Source organism: Pleurodeles waltl, chromosome 1_2, assembly GCF_031143425.1.
Source record: "Pleurodeles waltl isolate 20211129_DDA chromosome 1_2, aPleWal1.hap1.20221129, whole genome shotgun sequence".
Taxonomy (NCBI): domain Eukaryota; kingdom Metazoa; phylum Chordata; class Amphibia; order Caudata; family Salamandridae; genus Pleurodeles; species Pleurodeles waltl.
This window is the reverse complement of record NC_090437.1, coordinates 1287439928-1287460687: the sequence shown is the minus strand read 5'-3', so window position 1 is coordinate 1287460687 and position 20760 is coordinate 1287439928. Positions and strand designations below refer to the sequence as shown.

Below are 20760 nucleotides of genomic sequence, written 5' to 3'. Positions count from 1 at the left end.
TATAAAAGCCAATGGCTGAAGACAAACCCAAAACCCACTCTTTGAAATTCTGATTGTACTTCTTTGACAAACTGATGAGAAATGGTAGCCTGAATAACATGGCTCCCTGCAGCCACACCTAGAAAGAGGCAAGACATAACCACAGAGCAGGGTGGGAGCTTACGCTTAAACAAAAAGTTGTGCAAAATGCAAAGGTAGAGAACTGCTAAAATGTAAGGCTACATACAGGAAAAAGATGGCTTCTGGACAGTCGTACTACAGAAAACAGGGCTAGCTTCAGCGCCATTCGGGTCCAAAGTATTGGATGGTGCTCCACAGTTGAAGTCTTCCTCATACTGTCAAGGGTAAGCAAAGCTGTACACGATTCCTATGCGTATCTCCACACACCTGGTGTACTAAGAGGGCAGGGGCCACTAATGGTTTGAGATACTTGTTCTCTTCTAGACATTCTGTTCATTTTTTTTTAACTCTGTCTGCAGCAAGCACCACACTGTTCTACCTTGCTAAAAAAAAAATGGCATTCAGGGTTAAAAAAAAAATTTTGGGCGAGTCTAGTGGCTCTCCCAAGACCATGATGCACAGAACACAATTAAATAAAAAAACATATGATCTATTACTATGCAACCAAATAAGCATGATATTGACACCAAACTCTTAAGGGGCGGGGGCAGGAAGCAAGGATTACAATCCACCAGGAATATCCATCAGAGCTAATCAATAGGGAATGAAAGCCAAGTAAATCAACAGCTTCTCAAGTACAAACTGCAGTGTCTGAGTTTTTATTAAATAACATCGTTGCAGTGTTTCAGAATACTTGCAAAATCTGGGTTCTCAGAGCAGTTACTCAGTGTCACCTTTAAGATTCTGATAAATATGCAGAGCAGTAACATTCTTTATTGTAAATGTTTACCAACTTGTAAGGGCTCCACCTCAAATCTGAGCAGCACTTAACAGTTAAGAGGGGGCTTTATTTATTAAGAGTTGAAACAAATTTAAAATAGTTTTGGCACTGTGAAAAAACAGCTCCGAGTCAAAACAGTACCAGGTTGTAGGAAGTTGGCTCTGTATGTACTATTTCAAAGTAAGAAATAGCATGCACAGAGTCCAAGGGTTCCCCTTAGAGGTAAGATAGTGGCAAAAATGAAAATGTCACTTACCCAGTGTACATCTGTTCGTGGCATCAGTCGCTGTAGATTCGCATGTTTTGCAATAGCTCGCCATCTGGTGTTGGGCCGGAGTGTTACAAGTTGTTTTTCTTCGAAGAAGTCTTTCGAGTCACGGGACCGAGTGACTCCTCCTTTTGTGTCCATTGCGCATGGGCGTCGACTCTATCCTTGATTGTTTTTCCCCGCAGAGGGTGAGGTAGGAGTTGTATTGTAGTAATAGTGCCCATGCAATGGAGTGACTAAGTATGTACCTATATAAGGTTGAAATGATATATATACAAATAGTTGAAGGTAACTTCCGAACTGCTACAGGCTCCCGGGGAGGCGGGTGGGCACATGCGAATCTAAAGCGACTGATGCCACGAACAGATGTACACTGGGTAAGTGACATTTTCAGTTCGATGGCATCTGTCGCTGTAGATACGCATGTTTTGCATAGACTAGTAAGCAGTTATCTCCCCAAAAGCGGTGGCTCAGCCTGTAGGAGTGGAAGTAGTCTGAAACAATGTTCTTAATACGGCTTGCCCTACTGTGGCTTGTTGTGCGGATAACACGTCTACCCAGTAGTGCTTGGTGAATGTGTGAGGCGTAGACCATGTGGCTGCCTTACATATTTCTTGCATTGGGATGTTTCCTAGAAAGGCCATGGTAGCACCTTTCTTTCTGGTTGAGTGTGCCCTTGGTGTAATGGGCAGCTGTCGTTTAGCTTTAAGGTAGCAGATTTGGATGCATTTAACTATCCATCTGGCTATACCTTGTTTTGATATTGGGTTTCCTGCATGAGGTTTTTGGAATGCAATAAATAGTTGTTTAGTCTTTCTGATGTTTTTAGTTCTGTCAATGTAATACATTAATGCTCTTTTGACATCTAATGTATGTAGTGCCCTCTCAGCTACGGAATCTGGCTGTGGGAAGAACACTGGAAGTTCCACTGTTTGATTTAGATGGAACGGTGAAATAACCTTTGGTAAAAATTTAGGATTAGTCCTCAGGACGACCTTATTCTTGTGTAGTTGTATAAAAGGTTCTTGTATTGTAAACGCCCGAATCTCGCTTACTCTTCTTAGGGAAGTAATGGCGATGAGGAATGCAACCTTCCAGGTTAGGAACTGTATTTCGCAGGAGTGCATGGGTTCGAAAGGTGGACCCATAAGTCTAGTTAGGACAACATTTAGGTTCCATGAAGGAACAGGTGGTGTTCTTGGTGGAATAATTCTTTTAAGGCCCTCCATGAATGCTTTAATGACTGGTATCCTATAAAGGGAAGTTGAATAGGTAGTCTGCAGGTATGCAGATATTGCTGCAAGGTGTATTTTAATGGAAGAGAAAGCTAGGTTAGATTTTTGTAAGTGAAGCAAGTAACCCACTACATCTTTTGGAGTTGCGTGTAATGGTTGGATTTGATTAATATGGCAGTAGCAAACAAACCTCTTCCATTTACTTGCATAGCAGTGCCTGGTGGAAGGCCTTCTGGCTTGCTTTATGACTTCCATACACTCTTGTGTAAGTTGTAAGTGTCCGAATTCTAGGATTTTCAGGAGCCAGATTGCTAGATTCAGCGATGCTGGATCTGGGTGCCTGATCTGTTGGTTGTGTTGAGTTAACAGATCCGGTCTGTTGGGCAGTTTGATGTGTGGTACTACTGATAGGTCTAGCAGCGTTGTGTACCAGGGTTGCCTTGCCCAAGTTGGTGCTATTAATATGAGCTTGAGTTTGTTTTGACTGAGTTTGTTTACCAGATAAGGAAGGAGAGGGAGAGGAGGAAAAGCGTAGGCAAATATCCCTGACCAGTTCCTCCATAGGGCATTGCCCTGGGACTGCCTGTGTGGGTATCTGGATGCGAAGTTTTGGCATTTTGCGTTCTCTTTTGTCGCAAACAAGTCTATCTGAGGTGTTCCCCAGATCTTGAAGTAAGTGTTCAGAGTTTGGGGGTGAATTTCCCATTCGTGGACCTGTTGGTGATCTCGAGAGAGATTGTCTGCGAGTTGATTCTGAATCCCTGGGATAAACTGTGCTATTAGGCGAATTTGGTTGTGAATTGCCCAATGCCATATCTTTTGTGCCAACCGGCTCAACTGTGTTGAGTGTGTCCCCCCTTGCTTGTTTAGATAATACATTGTTGTCATGTTGTCTGTTTTGACGAGAATGTATTTGTGAACTATTATTGGTTGGAAAGCCTTTAGTGCTTGAAAAACTGCTAGCAGTTCTAGGTGATTTATATGCAGTTTTGTTTGATGTACGTTCCATTGTCCTTGTATGCTGTGTTGATCGAGGTGTGCTCCCCACCCTGTCATGGAAGCATCTGTTGTTATTACGTATTGTGGCACTGGGTCTTGGAAAGGCCGCCCTTTGTTTAAATTTATATTGTCCCACCATAGAAGCGAGAGGTAAGTTTGGCGGTCTATTAACACCAGATCTAGAAGGTGACCCTGTGCTTGTGACCATTGTGATGCTAGGCACTGTTGTAAGGGCCTCATGTGCAGTCTTGCGTTTGGGACAATGGCTATGCATGAAGACATCATGCCTAGGAGTTGTAATATCATCTTTGCTTGTATCTTTTGTGTTGGATACATGCGTTGTATGATGTTGTTGAAGTTTTGAATTCTTTGTGGACTTGGAGTGGCTACTCCTTTTGTTGTGTTTATTATGGCTCCTAGGTACTGTTGTACTTTGCACGGCAGGATGTTGGATTTTGCGAAGTTGACCGTGGACCCCAGTCTGTAGAGGGTTTGTATGATTTGATTTGTGTGGTGTGAGCACTTTGATAACGAATGGGTCTTGATTAGCCAGTCGTCTAGATACGGGAATACATGTATTTGCTGCCTTCTGATGTGTGCAGCGACTACTGCTAGACATTTTGTAAAGACTCTTGGTGCTGTTGTTAAACCGAAAGGCAATACTTTGAATTGGTAATGTATTCCTTTGAATACAAACCTTAGGTATTTCCTGTGCGATGGATGTATTGGTATATGGAAATACGCGTCTTTGAGGTCTAAGGTTGTCATGTAGTCGTGTAGTTTGAGCAATGGTAGCACTTCTTGTAGTGTGACCATGTGAAAGTGGTCTGATTTGATGTATGTGTTTACTATCCTGAGGTCTAGGATTGGTCTTAGCGTTTTGTCCTTCTTTGGTATTAAGAAGTACAGTGAATAAACTCCTGTGTTTATTTGTGTGTTTGGTACTAATTTGATTGCATTCTTTTGCAATAGTGCTTGAACTTCTGTCTCCAGGAGCTCGGAATGATGTTGTGATAAATTTTGTGCTCTTGGTGGTATGTTTGGAGGGAATTGTAGAAATTCTATGGAATAACCATGTTGGATAGTTGCTAGAACCCAAGTGTCTGTAGTGATTTCCTGCCATGCTTTGTAATAATGACCTATTCTTCCCCCCCACTGGTGTTGTGTGGAGGGGGATGAGTGACATGTGAGTCACTGCTTAGTTGCAGGGGTTTTGGGGCTTTGAAATTTTCCCCTATTCCTAGGGAATTGCCCTCCTCTGTATTGGCCCCGAAAGCCTCCCCTGTACTGTCCCTGGTAACTGGACGGTGTTGCCTGTGAGGTGCTGGCTTGTGTGGCCTGACCCCGAAACCCCCCTCTAAAGGGTGTCTTGCGGAAGGTGCCGTAGTTTCCTCTGCTCTGCGGGGAGTAGAGTGCGCCCATTGCTTTAGCAGTGTCCGTGTCCTTTTTAAGTTTTTCTATCGCTGTGTCCACTTCTGGACCGAACAGTTCTTTTTCACTGAAAGGCATATTGAGAACTGCCTGCTGTATCTCTGGTTTAAACCCAGACGTTCGTAGCCATGCATGCCTTCTGATGGTCACGGATGTATTAATTGTCCTTGCAGTTGTGTCTGCTGCGTTCATGGAGGAGCGTATCTGGTTGTTTGAAATGTTTTGACCTTCCTCAACCACTTGCTTTGCCCTTTTTTGTAGGTCTTTGGGTAGATGTTCAATGAGGTGTTGCATCTCATCCCAATGGGCTCTGTCATAGAGCGCAAGTAGTGCTTGAGAGTTGGCGATGCGCCACTGGTCTGCAGCTTGTGCTGCGACTCTCTTTCCAGCTGCATCGAACTTGCGGCTTTCTTTATCCGGGGGTGGTGCATCCCCAGATGTGTGGGAGTTGGCCCTTTTCCTAGCTGCTCCTACAACGACGGAATCTGGTGGCAGCTGTGCAGTGATGAAAACAGGGTCTGTAGGGGGCGCCTTATACTTTTTTTCCACTCTTGGTGTGATTGCCCTACTTTTGACCGGCTCCTTAAAAATTTCTTTTGCGTGCCGGAGCATACCAGGGAGCATAGGCAGGCTTTGGTAGGAGCTGTGGGTGGAGGAGAGGGTGTTGAATAAAAAGTCATCCTCGACCTGTTCTGAGTGGAGGCTTACATTGTGAAATTGTGCTGCTCTAGCCACCACTTGAGAATACGCAGTGCTGTCTTCTGGTGGAGATGGCTTTGTAGGTTATGCCTCCGGGCTGTTATCTGACACTGGGGCGTCGTATAAGTCCCATGCGTCCTGATCCTGGTCACCCTGGCTCATGGTGGTGTGAGCTGGGGAATGTGATGGAGTTTGTGCTGGTGAGACGTGAATTACAGGTGGAGGAGAGGGTGGTGGAGTAACCTTTTTCACCACCTTTGTTTGTGGTGTTTGTTCAGTTTGGAACTCCAGTCTTCTCTTTCTTCTAATAGGGGGAAGGGTGCTTATTTTCCCTGTTCCCTCCTGTATGAAGATACGCTTTTGCGTATGGTCTACATCGGTAGATTGCAGCTCTTCCTCGAACCTATGCTTTCGCATTTGGGAGGTTAGTGAATGCTCCTCTGTATAACAGCCTGAAACTGGGTCGGTTGCAGGTTGTTTTGGCGCCGAAACCCTGTCTGCATCTTTTTTCGGCTCCGAGCTGACTTTTCTTTTTTTCGGGGCCGAAACCTCTCGGCGTCGATCTTCGTCGGTGCCGCTGTCTCGGCGTCGAGCCGTGTCTACACCGCTATCTCGGTGTCGATGCTTGTCTCCAGCACTTTCTCGGTCCCAAGAAGGCTGCGTACCGGTGTCTCGACCGGAGTCGGACTGTCTCGGCACTGTTTGGGCCTTTTTCGGTGCCGACGGTCGGTCACCGAATTTATGGGTCGAGCCATGGCCTGGTGGCAGTGGCGTCCCCTGGGCCTTGTCAATCTTCTTATGTGTTGTTTTCGACGTCTTACTCACGGTTTGTGGGTCATCGAATTCCTCGGAGTCCGATTCGTGGATCGAGAAGGTACCTTCCTCTTCTTGTTCCTCGAACTCTCGGTGGGCTGTCGGCGCGGACGCCATTTGAAGTCTTCTGGTTCGACGGTCTCGAAGTGTTTTTCGGGACAGGAACGCACGACAGGCCTCGCAGGTGTCTTCACTGTGCTCAGGTGACAGGCACAGGTTACAGACCAAGTGTTGGTCTGTATAGGGGTACTTGCTGTGGCATTTGGGACAGAAACGGAACGGGGTCCGTTCCATCGGCGTTCTTCAGCACGCGGTCGGGCTGACCAGGCCCCGACGGGGGATCGAAAAACTACCCCGAAGGGCACCGGAGCTCTTCGATCTTCGATGCGGTGTTGAATCTAACTACGCCGATCCCGAACGCAACAATACCGACGAAAATCTTCCGAATTTAGCTATCTTTCCGTTCCGAAACTCGGAGCGACAGGAACACGTCCGAACCCGATGGCGGAAAAAAAACAATTGAGCATAGAGTCGACGCCCATGCGCAATGGACACAAAAGGAGGAGTCACTCGGTCCCGTGACTCGAAAGACTTCTTCGAAGAAAAACAACTTGTAACACTCCGGCCCAACACCAGATGGCGAGCTATTGCAAAACATGCGTATCTACAGCGACAGATGCCATCGAACAAGATCATTCTAATGCTCTATTTTGCGGTAGTGTGGTCGAGCAGTAGGCTTATCAGAGGGTAGTGTTAAGCATTTGTTGTACACACACAGGCAATAAATGAGGAGCACACACTCAAAGTCAAATTCCAGGCCAATAGGTTTTTATATAGAAAAATATATTTTTATTTTAAGAACCACAGGTTCAAGTTTTACAAACAATACTTTAAATGAAAGGTATTTCTCTCAGGTATCTTAGGAACTTTGAATCATCACAATAGCATGTACAGTTTTGGCAAAAATGGCAATAAGCTATTTTAAAATTGGACACAGTGCAAAAATCAACAGTTCCTGGGAGAGGTAAGTATTTGTTAGGTTCACAGGTAAGTAAAGCACTTACAGGGTTCAAAGTTGGGTCCAAGGTAGCCCACCGTTGGGGGTTCAAGGCAACCCCAAAGTTACCACACCAGCAGCTCAGGGCCGGTCAGGTGCAGAGGTCAAAGTGGTGCCCAAAACGCATAGGCTTCAATGGAAATAGGGGAGGGGGGGGGGGCGGTTCCAGGCTGCCAGCAGGTAAGTACCCGCGACTTCAGAGGGCAGACCAGGAGGTTTTGTAGGGCACCAGGGGGGACACAATCAGGCACAGAAAGTACACCCTCAGCGGCACAGGGGAGGTCGGGTGCAGAGTGCAAACAGGCGTCTGGTTTGCAATAGGATTCAATGGGAGACCCAGGGGTCTCTTCAGCGATGCAGGCAGGCAAAGGGGGGGCTCCTCGGGGTAGCCACCACCTGGGCTAGGAAGAGGGCCACCTGGGGGGGTCGCTCCTGCACTGGAGTTCGGTTCCTTCAGGTCCTGGGGGCTGCGGGTGCAGTGTCTTTACCAGGCATCGGGATCATTGAAGCAGGCAGTCGCGGTCAGGGGGAGCCTCTGGATTCCCTCTGCAGGCGTAGCTGTGGGGGCCTAGGGGGGTCAACTCTGGCTACTCACGGGCTCTCAGTCGCCGGGGAGTCCTCCCTGTAGAGTTAGTTTTCCGCAGGTCGAGCCGGGGGCGTCGGGTGCAGAGTGGAAAGTCTCACGCTTCCAGCGGGAAACGTATGGTCTTTAAAAGTTGCTTCTTTGTTGCAAAGTTGCAGTCTTTGTGGAAAATGGGCCGCTGTCCTCCAGAGCTTCTTGGTCCTTTTAGATGCAGGGTAGTCCTCTGAGGCTTCAGAGGTCGCTGGACCCTGGGGGACGCGTCGCTGTTGCAGTTTTTCTTGAAGTGGGGAGACAGGCCGGTAGGGCTGGGGCCAAAGCAGTTGGTGTCTCCGTCTTCTCTGCAGGGCTTCAGGTCAGGAGTCCTCCTTCGTCTTCAGGTTGCAGGAATTTAGTTTCCTAGGTTCTGGGGAGCCCCTAAATACTGAATTTAGGGGTGTGTTTAGGTCTGGGAGGGCAGTAGCCGATGGCTACTGTCCTTGAGGGTGGCTACACCCTCTTTGCACCTCCTCCCTGAGGGAAGGGGGGCACATCCCTATTCCTATTGGGGGAATCCTCCAAAATCAAGATGGAGGATTTCTAAAGGCAGGGGTCACCTCAGATCAGGACACCTTAGGGGCTGTCCTGACCGGTGGGTGACTCCTTGTTTTTCTCATTATCTCCCCTGGACTTGCCGCCAAAAGTGGAGGCTGTGTCCAGGGGGCGGGCATCTCCACTAGCTGGAGTGCCCTGGAGAATTGTAACACGAAGCCTGAGCCTTTGAGGCTCACTGCTAGGTGTTATAGTTCCTGCAGGGGGGAGGTGTGAAGCACCTCCACTCAGAGCAGGCTTTGTTTCTGGTTTCAGAGGGCACAAAGGCCCTCACCACATGGGGTCAGAAACTCGTCTCTCAGCAGCAGGCTGGCACAGACCAGTCAGTCCTGCACTGAACAATTGGGTATAATACAGGGGGCATCTCTAAGATGCCCTCTGTGTGCATTTTTTTAATAAATCCAACACTGGCATCAGTGTGGGTATATTATTCTGATAAGTTTGATACCAAACTTCCCAGTATTCAGTGTAGCCATTATGGAGCGGTGGAGTTTGTTTTTGACAAACTCCCAGACCATATACTTAATATGGCCACACTGTACTTACAATGTCTAAGAATAGACTTAGACACTGTAGGGGCATATTGCTCATGCAGCTATGCCCTCACCCGTGGTATAGTGCACCCTGCTAGAGGGGTGACTTACCTATGCCACAGGCAGTATTTTGTGGGCATGGCATCCTGAGGGGGATGCCATGTCGACTTTGCCTTTTTCTCCCCACCAACACACACAATCTACAATGGCAGTGTGCATGTGTTAGGTGAGGGGTCCCTTAGGGTGGCACAACATATGCTGCAGCCCTTAGGGACCTTCCCTGGTCATAGGGCCCTTGGTACCACTGGTACCTTTTACAAGGGACTTATCTGTGTGCCATGGGTGTGCCAATTGTGGAAACAATGGGACATTTTAGGTGAAAGAACACTGGTGCTGGGGCCTGGTTAGCAGGGTCCCAGCACACTTCAGTCAAGTCAGCATCAGTATCAGGCAAAAAGTGGGGGGTAACTACAACAGGGAGCCATTTCCTTACAAGGATTCAAAAGACAAAGTAATCTACAAGTACAAACTGCATTGGAAATAATCATTTAGATGCAAGACTAAGCGTGAGAAGAGATCTTGCTCATATTACAAATATTTGTTAGTTGTCACATACCTGGCAATGCTATGCACTCTTGGTTCCTGGGCTCCCACTGACAGTTCTGGTCCATGGCACAGCTCTTACAGCTTGTTTTTTTGGTGCAGTGGTACCCTGGATTGTCCTTTGTGCAGTTATCACACTTAGTAACGGGACCCTAAAAGAAAAAATGGTCACAAGAAGAATTTTCCTAGTTAATTTTTAATATAAAATGGTGTATGAGAAGCTGTTTCAAACAACAACTCAAAAGTGCTGCCTGGGATTAGTTCTAGAAATCCCCCTCAGACCCTTCCTCTGACAAGACTCTTCTGCCAGTGCTGGTTTCCTTTCTTTTAACTCATCCACCGCACTTCAAATTAACCATGCCCCAGACAGTATCAATGTTGACACATTTTAAGCCATTATGCGATCATCAGCTGACGATCTACCAGTACATTCTCTCAAATATAAGGCAGTCATCTGATTAGCAACTCAAACCTCAGGAATGTTAGATAAATACACTTTTGCAACTTGTAGATCCGCATATCTCTTGATGGCATCTTTACAGAAATGTGGTCAAGGTGCTTTCTGACCACAGGCTAATGCCATTGGGGACTGAAAACAGATGCATAGTGACTATTCCAAAACTGATATGTAAGGAAATAACATACAGTGCCTCACTCTCAGTTCTAGGCCACAGCAATAAAACAACGTTGCCTTCACACTGGGGAACTTTATGGGTAGGTATCCGCAACAAGGAAGATCACAACAATTAAACTACTCTTATGAAGAAGCTGTCACTTAGGCTACCAATATAGGGTAAAATCTGACTAAGCATCACAACTTATACTATAATGTTTAGCAGATGTTTGAGCCAACCTCCACAAAGAAGCTTTAAACAGATCAGTAACAGGAATGTTAGCTAACAAGCTGTCATGGCTCCCTACACTTGCTTTAAATGAGCTTTATACTCTCAGGTAACTATTTGGAAATATGGAAATAGTATTCATTCAAGAAGTAACCTATCTGCCAAAAGCTGGCACCATGCAATACGTAGAGAAAATAAATGGTAGTTTGTTTTTTCTCATAACCTGTGTAAGGAAATGCCTCCTTGGCATGGTTGCCCCCTGACTTTTTGCCTTTGCTGATGCTATGTTTACAATTGAAAGTGTGCTGAGGCCTGCTAACCAGGCCCCAGCACCAGTGTTCTTTCCCTAACCTGTACTTTTGTATCCACAATTGGCAGACCCTGGCATCCAGATAAGTCCCTTGTAACTGGTACTGCTAGTACCAAGGGCCCTGATGCCAAGGAAGGTCTCTAAGGGCTGCAGCATGTCTTATGCCACCCTGGAGACCTCTCACTCAGCACAGACACACTGCTTGCCAGCTTGTGTGTGCTAGTGAGGACAAAACGAGTAAGTCGACATGGCACTCCCCTCAGGGTGCCATGCCAGCCTCTCACTGCCTATGCAGTATAGATAAGACACCCCTCTAGCAGGCCTTACAGCCCTAAGGCAGGGTGCACTATACCATAGGTGAGGGCACCAGTGCATGAGCATGGTACCCCTACAGTGTCTAAACAAAACCTTAGACATTGTAAGTGCAGGGTAGCCATAAGAGTATATGGTCTGGGAGTCTGTCAAACACGAACTCCACAGCACCATAATGGCTACACTGAAAACTGGGAAGTTTGGTATCAAACTTCTCAGCACAATAAATGCACACTGATGCCAGTGTACATTTTATTGTAAAATACACCACAGAGGGCACCTTAGAGGTGCCCCCTGAAACTTAACCGACTATCTGTGTAGGCTGACTAGTTTTAGCAGCCTGCCACAAACCGAGACATGTTGCTGGCCCCATGGGGAGAGTGCCTTTGTCACTCTGAGGCCAGTAACAAAGCCTGCCCTGGGTGGAGATGCTAACACCTCCCCCAGGCAGGAGTTGTCACACCTGGCGGTGAGCCTCAAAGGCTCACCTCCTTTGTGCCAACCCAGCAGGACACTCCAGCTAGTGGAGTTGCCCGCCCCCTCCGGCCAGGCCCCACTTTTGGCGGCAAGGCCGGAGAAAATAATGAGAAAAACAAGGAGGAGTCACTGGCCAGTCAGGACAGCCCCTAAGGTGTCCTGAGCTGAGGTGACTCTAACTTTTAGAAATCCTCCATCTTGCAGATGGAGGATTCCCCCAATAGGGTTAGGATTGTGACCCCCTCCCCTTGGGAGGAGGCACAAAGAGGGTGTACCCACCCTCAGGGCTAGTAGCCATTGGCTACTAACCCCCCAGACCTAAACACGCCCTTAAATTTAGTATTTAAGGGCTACCCTGAACCCTAGAAAATCAGATTCCTGCAACAAGAAGAAGGACTGCCCAGCTGAAAACCCCTGCAGCGGAAGACCAGAAGACGACAACTGCCTTGGCTCCAGAAACTCACCGGCCTGTCTCCTGCCTTCCAAAGATCCTGCTCCAGCGACGCCTTCCGAAGGGACCAGCGACCTCGACATCCTCTGAGGACTGCCCCTGCTTCGAAAAGACAAGAAACTCCCGAGGACAGCGGACCTGCTCCAAGAAAAGCTGCAACTTTGTTTCCAGCAGCTTTAAAGAACCCTGCAAGCTCCCCGCAAGAAGCGTGAGACTTGCAACACTGCACCCGGCGACCCCGACTCGGCTGGTGGAGATCCGACGCCTCAGGAGGGACCCCAGGACTACTCTGATACTGTGAGTACCAAAACCTGTCCCCCCTGAGCCCCCACAGCGCCGCCTGCAGAGGGAATCCCGAGGCTTCCCCTGACCGCGACTCTTCCGAACCTAAAGTCCCGACACCTGGGAGAGACCCTGCACCCGCAGCCCCCAGGACCTGAAGGACCGGACTTTCACTGGAGAAGTGACCCCCAGGAGTCCCTCTCCCTTGCCCAAGTGGAGGTTTCCCCGAGGAACCCCCCCCTTGCCTGCCTGCAGCGCTGAAGAGATCCCGAGATCTCTCATAGACTAACATTGCAAACCCGACGCTTGTTTCTACACTGCACCCGGCCGCCCCCGCGCCGCTGAGGGTGAAATTTCTGTGTGGACTTGTGTCCCCCCCGGTGCCCTACAAAACCCCCCTGGTCTGCCCTCCGAAGACGCGGGGACTTACCTGCAAGCAGACCGGAACCGGGGCACCCCCTCCTCTCCATTCTAGCCTATGTGTTTTGGGCACCACTTTGGACTCTGCACCTGACCGGCCCTGAGCTGCTGGTGTGGTGACTTTGGGGTTGCTCTGAACCCCCAACGGTGGGCTACCTTGGACCAAGAACTGAGCCCTGTAAGTGTCTTACTTACCTGGTTAATCTAACAAATACTTACCTCCCCTAGGAACTGTGAAAATTGCACTAAGTGTCCACTTTTAAAACAGCTATTTGTCAATAACTTGAAAAGTATACATGCAATTTTGATGATTTGAAGTTCCTAAAGTACTTACCTGCAATACCTTTCGAATGAGATATTACATGTAGAATTTGAACCTGTGGTTCTTAAAATAAACTAAGAAAAGATATTTTTCTATATAAAAACCTATTGGCTGGATTTGTCTCTGAGTGTGTGTACCTCATTTATTGTCTATGTGTATGTACAACAAATGCTTAACACTACTCCTTGGATAAGCCTACTGCTCGACCACACTACCACAAAATAGAGCATTAGTATTATCTATTTTTACCACTATTTTACCTCTAAGGGGAACCCTTGGACTCTGTGCATGCTATTCCTTACTTTGAAATAGCACATACAGAGCCAACTTCCTACATTGGTGGATCAGCGGTGGGGTACAAGACTTTGCATTTGCTGGACTACTCAGCCAATACCTGATCACACGACAAATTCCAAAATTGTCATTAGAAATTGATTTTTGCAATTTGAAAAGTTTTCTAAATTCTTAAAAGACCTGCTAGGGCCTTGTGTTAGATCCTGTTTAGCATTTCTTTTAGAGTTTAAAAGTTTGTAAAAGTTTGAATTAGATTCTAGAACCAGTTTTAGTTTCTTAAAAAGTATTCCAACTTTTAGAAGCATAATGTCTAGCACAGATGTGAATGTGGTGGAACTCGACACCACACCTTACCTCCATCTACAGATGAGAGAGCTAAGGTCACTCTGTAAACTAAAGAAAATAGCAATGGGCCCCAAACCTACCAAAGTACAGCTCCAGGAGCTGTTGGCAGAGTTTGAAAAGGCCAACCCCTCTGAGGATGGCAACTCAGAGGATGAAGATAGTGACTTGGAGGGAAATTCCCCCCCTCCAGTCCTACTTAGGGAGAGCAGGGCTTCTCAAGCCCTGACTCCACAAATAATAGTCAGAGATGCTGGTTCCCTCACAGGAGGGACCAACAACTCTGAAATCACTGAGGATAACTCCAGTGAAGAGGACATCCAGTTAGCCAGGATGGCCAAAAGATTGGCTTTGGAAAGACAGATCCTAGCCATAGAGAGGGAAAGACAAGAGATGGGCCTAGGACCCATCAATGGTGGCAGCAACATAAATAGGGTCAGAGATTCTCCTGACATGTTGAAAATCCCCAAAGGGATTGTAACTAAATATGAAGATGGTGATGACATCACCAAATGGTTCACAGCTTTTGAGAGGGCTTGTGTAACCAGAAAAGTGAACAGATCTCACTGGGGTGCTCTCCTTTGGGAAATGTTCACAGGAAAGTGTAGGGATAGACTCCTCACACTCTCTGGCCAAGATGCAGAATCTTATGACCTCATGAAGGGTACCCTGATTGAGGGCTTTGGATTCTCCACTGAGGAGTACAGGATTAGGTTCAGGGGGGCTCAAAAATCCTCGAGCCAGACCTGGGTTGACTTTGTTGACTACTCAGTGAAAACACTAGATGGTTGGATTCAAGGCAGTGGTGTAAGTAATTATGATGGGCTGTACAATTTATTTGTGAAAGAACACCTGTTAAGTAATTGTTTCAATGATAAACTGCATCAGCATCTGGTAGACCTAGGACCAATTTCTCCCCAAGAATTGGGAAAGAAGGCGGACCATTGGGTCAAGACAAGGGTGTCCAAGACTTCAACAGGGGGTGACCAAAAGAAAGGGGTCACAAAGACTCCCCAGCAGAAGGGTGATGAGACAACCAAAACTAAAAATAGTAAAGAGTCTTCTACAGGCCCCCAAAAACCTGCACAGGAGGGTGGGCCCAGAGCCTCTTCACAAAACAATGGGTACAAGGGTAAAAACTTTGATCCCAAAAAGGCCTGGTGTCATAGCTGTAAACAGCATGGACACCAAACTGGAGACAAGGCCTGTCCCAAGAAAGGTTCCACTCCAAACTCCCATCCAGGTAACACTGGTATGGCTAGTCTCCAAGTGGGATCAACAGTGTGCCCAGAGCAAATCAGGGTCCACACTGAAGCTACTCTAGTTTCTGAGGGTGGGGTGGATTTAGCCACACTAGCTGTCTGGCCGCCTAACATGCAAAAATACAGACAGCAACTCTTAATTAATGGGACTAGAATAGAGGGCCTGAGGGATACAGGTGCCAGTGTCACCATGGTGACAGAGAAACTGGTTTCCCCTGGCCAATACCTGACTGGAAAAACTTACACAGTCACCAACGCTGACAATCAGAGAAAAGTACATCCCATGGCAATGGTTACTTTAGAATGGGGAGGGGTCAATGGCCTGAAACAGGTGGTGGTCTCCTCAAATATCCCAGTGGACTGTCTGCTTGGAAATGACCTGGAGTCCTCAGCATGGGCTGAGGTAGAGCTAAAAACCCATGCAGCAATGCTGGGTATCCCTGAACTGGTGTGTGTGAAAACAAGAGCACAATGCAAGGCACAGGGTGAAAAAGTAGAGCTGGAGTCTGGAAAAATGGCCCAGCCTACCAAGAGAACAGGAAAGTCAGTTGGGAAACCAACTGCAACACAGCAAAAGAAAGGGAACCTCTCTTCTCAGGAAGAAGTTCTGCCCTCTGAGGGAACTGAGCCTTTGGAGCTTGAACCTTATCAGGTTGAGCTCTTAGGCCCAGGGGGACCCTCAAGGGAAGGGCTGTGTAAGGGACAAGAAACCTGTCCCTCTCTTGAAGGCCTTAGGCAGCAAGCTGCTGAAGAGTCCAAAGGCAAGAAAAATGGAACACATAGGGTCTATTGGGAAGATGGGCTCCTGTACACTGAGGCCAGAGACCCCAAACCTGGTGCCACTAGGAGAGTGGTAGTGCCTCAGCTGTTCAGAGAGTTCATCCTAACATTGGCCCATGACATTCCCCTTGCTGGACATTTGGGACAAACCAAGACGTGGGAGAGGTTAGTCAACCACTTCTACTGGCCCAATATGTCCAACATGGTTAAGGAGTTTTGCCTCTCCTGCCCCACCTGTCAAGCCAGTGGTAAGACAGGTGGGCACCCAAAGGCCCCCCTCATTCCACTTCCAGTGGTGGGGGTGCCCTTTGAAAGAGTGGGTGTGGACATAGTTGGTCCACTGGAACCTCCCACAGCCTCAGGAAATATGTATATCCTGGTAGTAGTGGATCATGCTACCAGGTATCCTGAAGCTATTCCCCTTAGGGCGACTACTGCCCCTGCAGTAGCCAAGGCCCTCATTGGTATCTTTACCAGGGTGGGTTTCCCTAAGGAGGTGGTGTCTGACAGAGGTACCAACTTCATGTCAGCATACCTAAAGCACATGTGGAATGAGTGTGGAGTGACTTATAAATTCACTACACCTTACCATCCACAAACTAATGGCTTAGTTGAGAGATTCAACAAGACATTAAAAGGCATGATCATGGGGCTCCCAGAAAAACTCAAAAGGAGATGGGATGTCCTCCTGCCATGTCTGCTTTTCGCTTACAGGGAGGTACCACAGAAGGGAGTAGGGTTCTCACCCTTTGAACTTCTGGTTGGTCATCCTGTAAGGGGACCACTTGCCCTTGTTAAAGAAGGCTGGGAGAGACCTCTCCATGAGCCTAAACAGGACATAGTGGACTATGTACTTGGCCTTCGCTCTAGAATGGCAGAGTACATGGAAAAGGCAACCAAAAACCTTGAGGCCAGCCAACAGCTCCAGAAGTTTTGGTATGACCAAAAGGCTGCACTGGTTGAGTTCCAACCAGGGCAGAAAGTCTGGGTTCTGGAGCCTGTGGCTCCCAGGGCACTCCAGGACAAATGGAGTGGCCCTTACCCAGTACTAGAGAGGAAGAGTCAGGTCACCTACTTGGTGGACCTGGGCACAAGCAGGAGCCCCAAAAGGGTGATCCATGTAAACCGCCTTAAGCTCTTCCACGACAGGGCTGATGTCAATCTGTTGATGGTAACAGATGAGGATCAGGAGGCAGAGAGTGAACCTCTCCCTGATCTTCTGTCATCAGACCCAAAAGATGGTACAGTAGATGGAGTGATCTACTCAGACACCCTCTCTGGCCAACAGCAAGCTGATTGTAGGAGAGTCCTACAACAGTTTCCTGAACTCTTCTCCTTAACCCCTGGTCAGACACACCTGTGTACCCATGATGTGGACACAGGAGACAGCATGCCTGTCAAGAACAAAATCTTTAGACAGTCTGACCATGTTAAGGAAAGCATCAAGGTGGAAGTCCACAAGATGCTGGAATTGGGAGTCATTGAGCGCTCTGACAGCCCCTGGGCTAGCCCAGTGGTCTTAGTCCCCAAACCTCACACCACAGATGGAAAGAAAGAGATGAGGTTTTGTGTGGACTACAGAGGGCTCAATTCTGTCACCAAGACAGATGCTCATCCAATTCCAAGAGCTGATGAGCTCATTGATAAATTAGGTGCTGCCAAATTTCTAAGTACCTTTGACTTGACAGCAGGGTACTGGCAAATAAAAATGGCACCTGGAGCAAAAGAAAAGACAGCATTCTCCACACCTGATGGGCATTATCAGTTTACTGTTATGCCCTTTGGTTTAAAGAATGCCCCTGCCACCTTCCAAAGGTTGGTGAATCAAGTCCTTGCTGGCTTGGAGTCCTTTAGCACAGCTTATCTTGATGATATTGCTGTCTTTAGCTCCACCTGGCAGGATCACCTGGTCCACCTGAGGAAGGTTTTGAAGGCTCTGCAATCTGCAGGCCTCTCTATCAAGGCATCCAAATGCCAGATAGGGCAGGGAACTGTGGTTTACTTGGGACACCTTGTAGGTGGAGGCCAAGTTCAGCCACTCCAACCCAAGATCCAGACTATTCTGGACTGGGTAGCTCCAAAAACCCAGACTCAAGTCAGGGCATTCCTTGGCTTGACTGGGTACTACAGGAGGTTTGTGAAGGGATATGGATCCATTGTGACAGCCCTCACTGAGCTCACCTCCAAGAAAATGCCCAAGAAAGTGAACTGGACTGTGGACTGCCAACAGGCCTTTGACACCCTGAAACAGGCAATGTGCTCAGCACCAGTTCTCAAAGCTCCAGATTATTCTAAGCAGTTCATTGTGCAGACTGATGCCTCTGAACATGGGATAGGGGCAGTTTTGTCCCAAACAAATGATGATGGCCTTGACCAGCCTGTTGCTTTCATTAGCAGGAGGTTACTCCCCAGGGAGCAGCGTTGGAGTGCCATTGAGAGGGAGGCCTTTGCTGTGGTCTGGTCCCTGAAGAAGCTGAGACCATACCTCTTTGGGACTCACTTCCTAGTTCAAACTGACCACAGACCTCTCAAATGGCTGATGCAAATGAAAGGTGAAAATCCTAAACTGTTGAGGTGGTCCATCTCCCTACAGGGAATGGACTTTATAGTGGAACACAGACCTGGGACTGCCCATGCCAATGCAGATGGCCTTTCCAGGTTCTTCCACTTAGAAAATGAAGACTCTCTTGGGAAAGGTTAGTCTCATCCTCTTTCGTTTGGGGGGGGGTTGTGTAAGGAAATGCCTCCTTGGCATGGTTGCCCCCTGACTTTTTGCCTTTGCTGATGCTATGTTTACAATTGAAAGTGTGCTGAGGCCTGCTAACCAGGCCCCAGCACCAGTGTTCTTTCCCTAACCTGTACTTTTGTATCCACAATTGGCAGACCCTGGCATCCAGATAAGTCCCTTGTAACTGGTACTGCTAGTACCAAGGGCCCTGATGCCAAGGAAGGTCTCTAAGGGCTGCAGCATGTCTTATGCCACCCTGGAGACCTCTCACTCAGCACAGACACACTGCTTGCCAGCTTGTGTGTGCTAGTGAGGACAAAACGAGTAAGTCGACATGGCACTCCCCTCAGGGTGCCATGCCAGCCTCTCACTGCCTATGCAGTATAGATAAGACACCCCTCTAGCAGGCCTTACAGCCCTAAGGCAGGGTGCACTATACCATAGGTGAGGGCACCAGTGCATGAGCATGGTACCCCTACAGTGTCTAAACAAAACCTTAGACATTGTAAGTGCAGGGTAGCCATAAGAGTATATGGTCTGGGAGTCTGTCAAACACGAACTCCACAGCACCATAATGGCTACACTGAAAACTGGGAAGTTTGGTATCAAACTTCTCAGCACAATAAATGCACACTGATGCCAGTGTACATTTTATTGTAAAATACACCACAGAGGGCACCTTAGAGGTGCCCCCTGAAACTTAACCGACTATCTGTGTAGGCTGACTAGTTTTAGCAGCCTGCCACAAACCGAGACATGTTGCTGGCCCCATGGGGAGAGTGCCTTTGTCACTCTGAGGCCAGTAACAAAGCCTGCCCTGGGTGGAGATGCTAACACCTCCCCCAGGCAGGAGTTGTCACACCTGGCGGTGAGCCTCAAAGGCTCACCTCCTTTGTGCCAACCCAGCAGGACACTCCAGCTAGTGGAGTTGCCCGCCCCCTCCGGCCAGGCCCCACTTTTGGCGGCAAGGCCGGAGAAAATAATGAGAAAAACAAGGAGGAGTCACTGGCCAGTCAGGACAGCCCCTAAGGTGTCCTGAGCTGAGGTGACTCTAACTTTTAGAAATCCTCCATCTTGCAGATGGAGGATTCCCCCAATAGGGTTAGGATTGTGACCCCCTCCCCTTGGGAGGAGGCACAAAGAGGGTGTACCCACCCTCAGGGCTAGTAGCCATTGGCTACTAACCCCCCAGACCTAAACACGCCCTTAAATTTAGTATTTAAGGGCTACCCTGAACCCTAGAAAATCAGATTCCTGCAACAAGAAGAAGGACTGCCCAGCTGAAAACCCCTGCAGCGGAAGACCAGAAGACGACAACTGCCTTGGCTCCAGAAACTCACCGGCCTGTCTCCTGCCTTCCAAAGATCCTGCTCCAGCGACGCCTTCCGAAGGGACCAGCGACCTCGACATCCTCTGAGGACTGCCCCTGCTTCGAAAAGACAAGAAACTCCCGAGGACAGCGGACCTGCTCCAAGAAAAGCTGCAACTTTGTTTCCAGCAGCTTTAAAGAACCCTGCAAGCTCCCCGCAAGAAGCGTGAGACTTGCAACACTGCACCCGGCGACCCCGACTCGGCTGGTGGAGATCCGACGCCTCAGGAGGGACCCCAGGACTACTCTGATACTGTGAGTACCAAAACCTGTCCCCCCTGAGCCCCCACAGCGCCGCCTGCAGAGGGAATCCCGAGGCTTCCCCTGACCGCGACTCTTCCGAACCTAAAGTCCCGACACCTGGGAGAGACCCTGCACCCGCAGCCCCCAGGACCTGAAGGACCGGACTTTCACTGGAGAAGTGACCCCCAGGAGTCCCTCTCCCTTGCCCAAGTGGAGGTTTCCCCGAGGAACCCCCCCCTTGCCTGCCTGCAGCGCTGAAGAGATCCCGAGATCTCTCATAGACTAACATTGCAAACCCGACGCTTGTTTCTACACTGCACCCGGCCGCCCCCGCGCCGCTGAGGGTGAAATTTCTGTGTGGACTTGTGTCCCCCCCGGTGCCCTACAAAACCCCCCTGGTCTGCCCTCCGAAGACGCGGGGACTTACCTGCAAGCAGACCGGAACCGGGGCACCCCCTCCTCTCCATTCTAGCCTATGTGTTTTGGGCACCACTTTGGACTCTGCACCTGACCGGCCCTGAGCTGCTGGTGTGGTGACTTTGGGGTTGCTCTGAACCCCCAACGGTGGGCTACCTTGGACCAAGAACTGAGCCCTGTAAGTGTCTTACTTACCTGG

General features: G+C 48.6%; 1 protein-coding gene across 2 annotated transcripts in view; it reads right to left on the bottom strand.

Moving 5' to 3' along the window:
* The window catches only part of ATRN (attractin), a 670776-nt gene that overhangs the window by 478789 nt on the left and 171227 nt on the right, over positions 1 to 20760 (bottom strand). For both annotated transcript variants that reach the window (XM_069205063.1, XM_069205055.1), the window contains exon 14: positions 9724 to 9862. In XM_069205063.1, coding sequence (XP_069061164.1) covers positions 9724 to 9862 — 139 coding nt within the window. The remainder of the gene's footprint in view (positions 1 to 9723; positions 9863 to 20760) is intronic.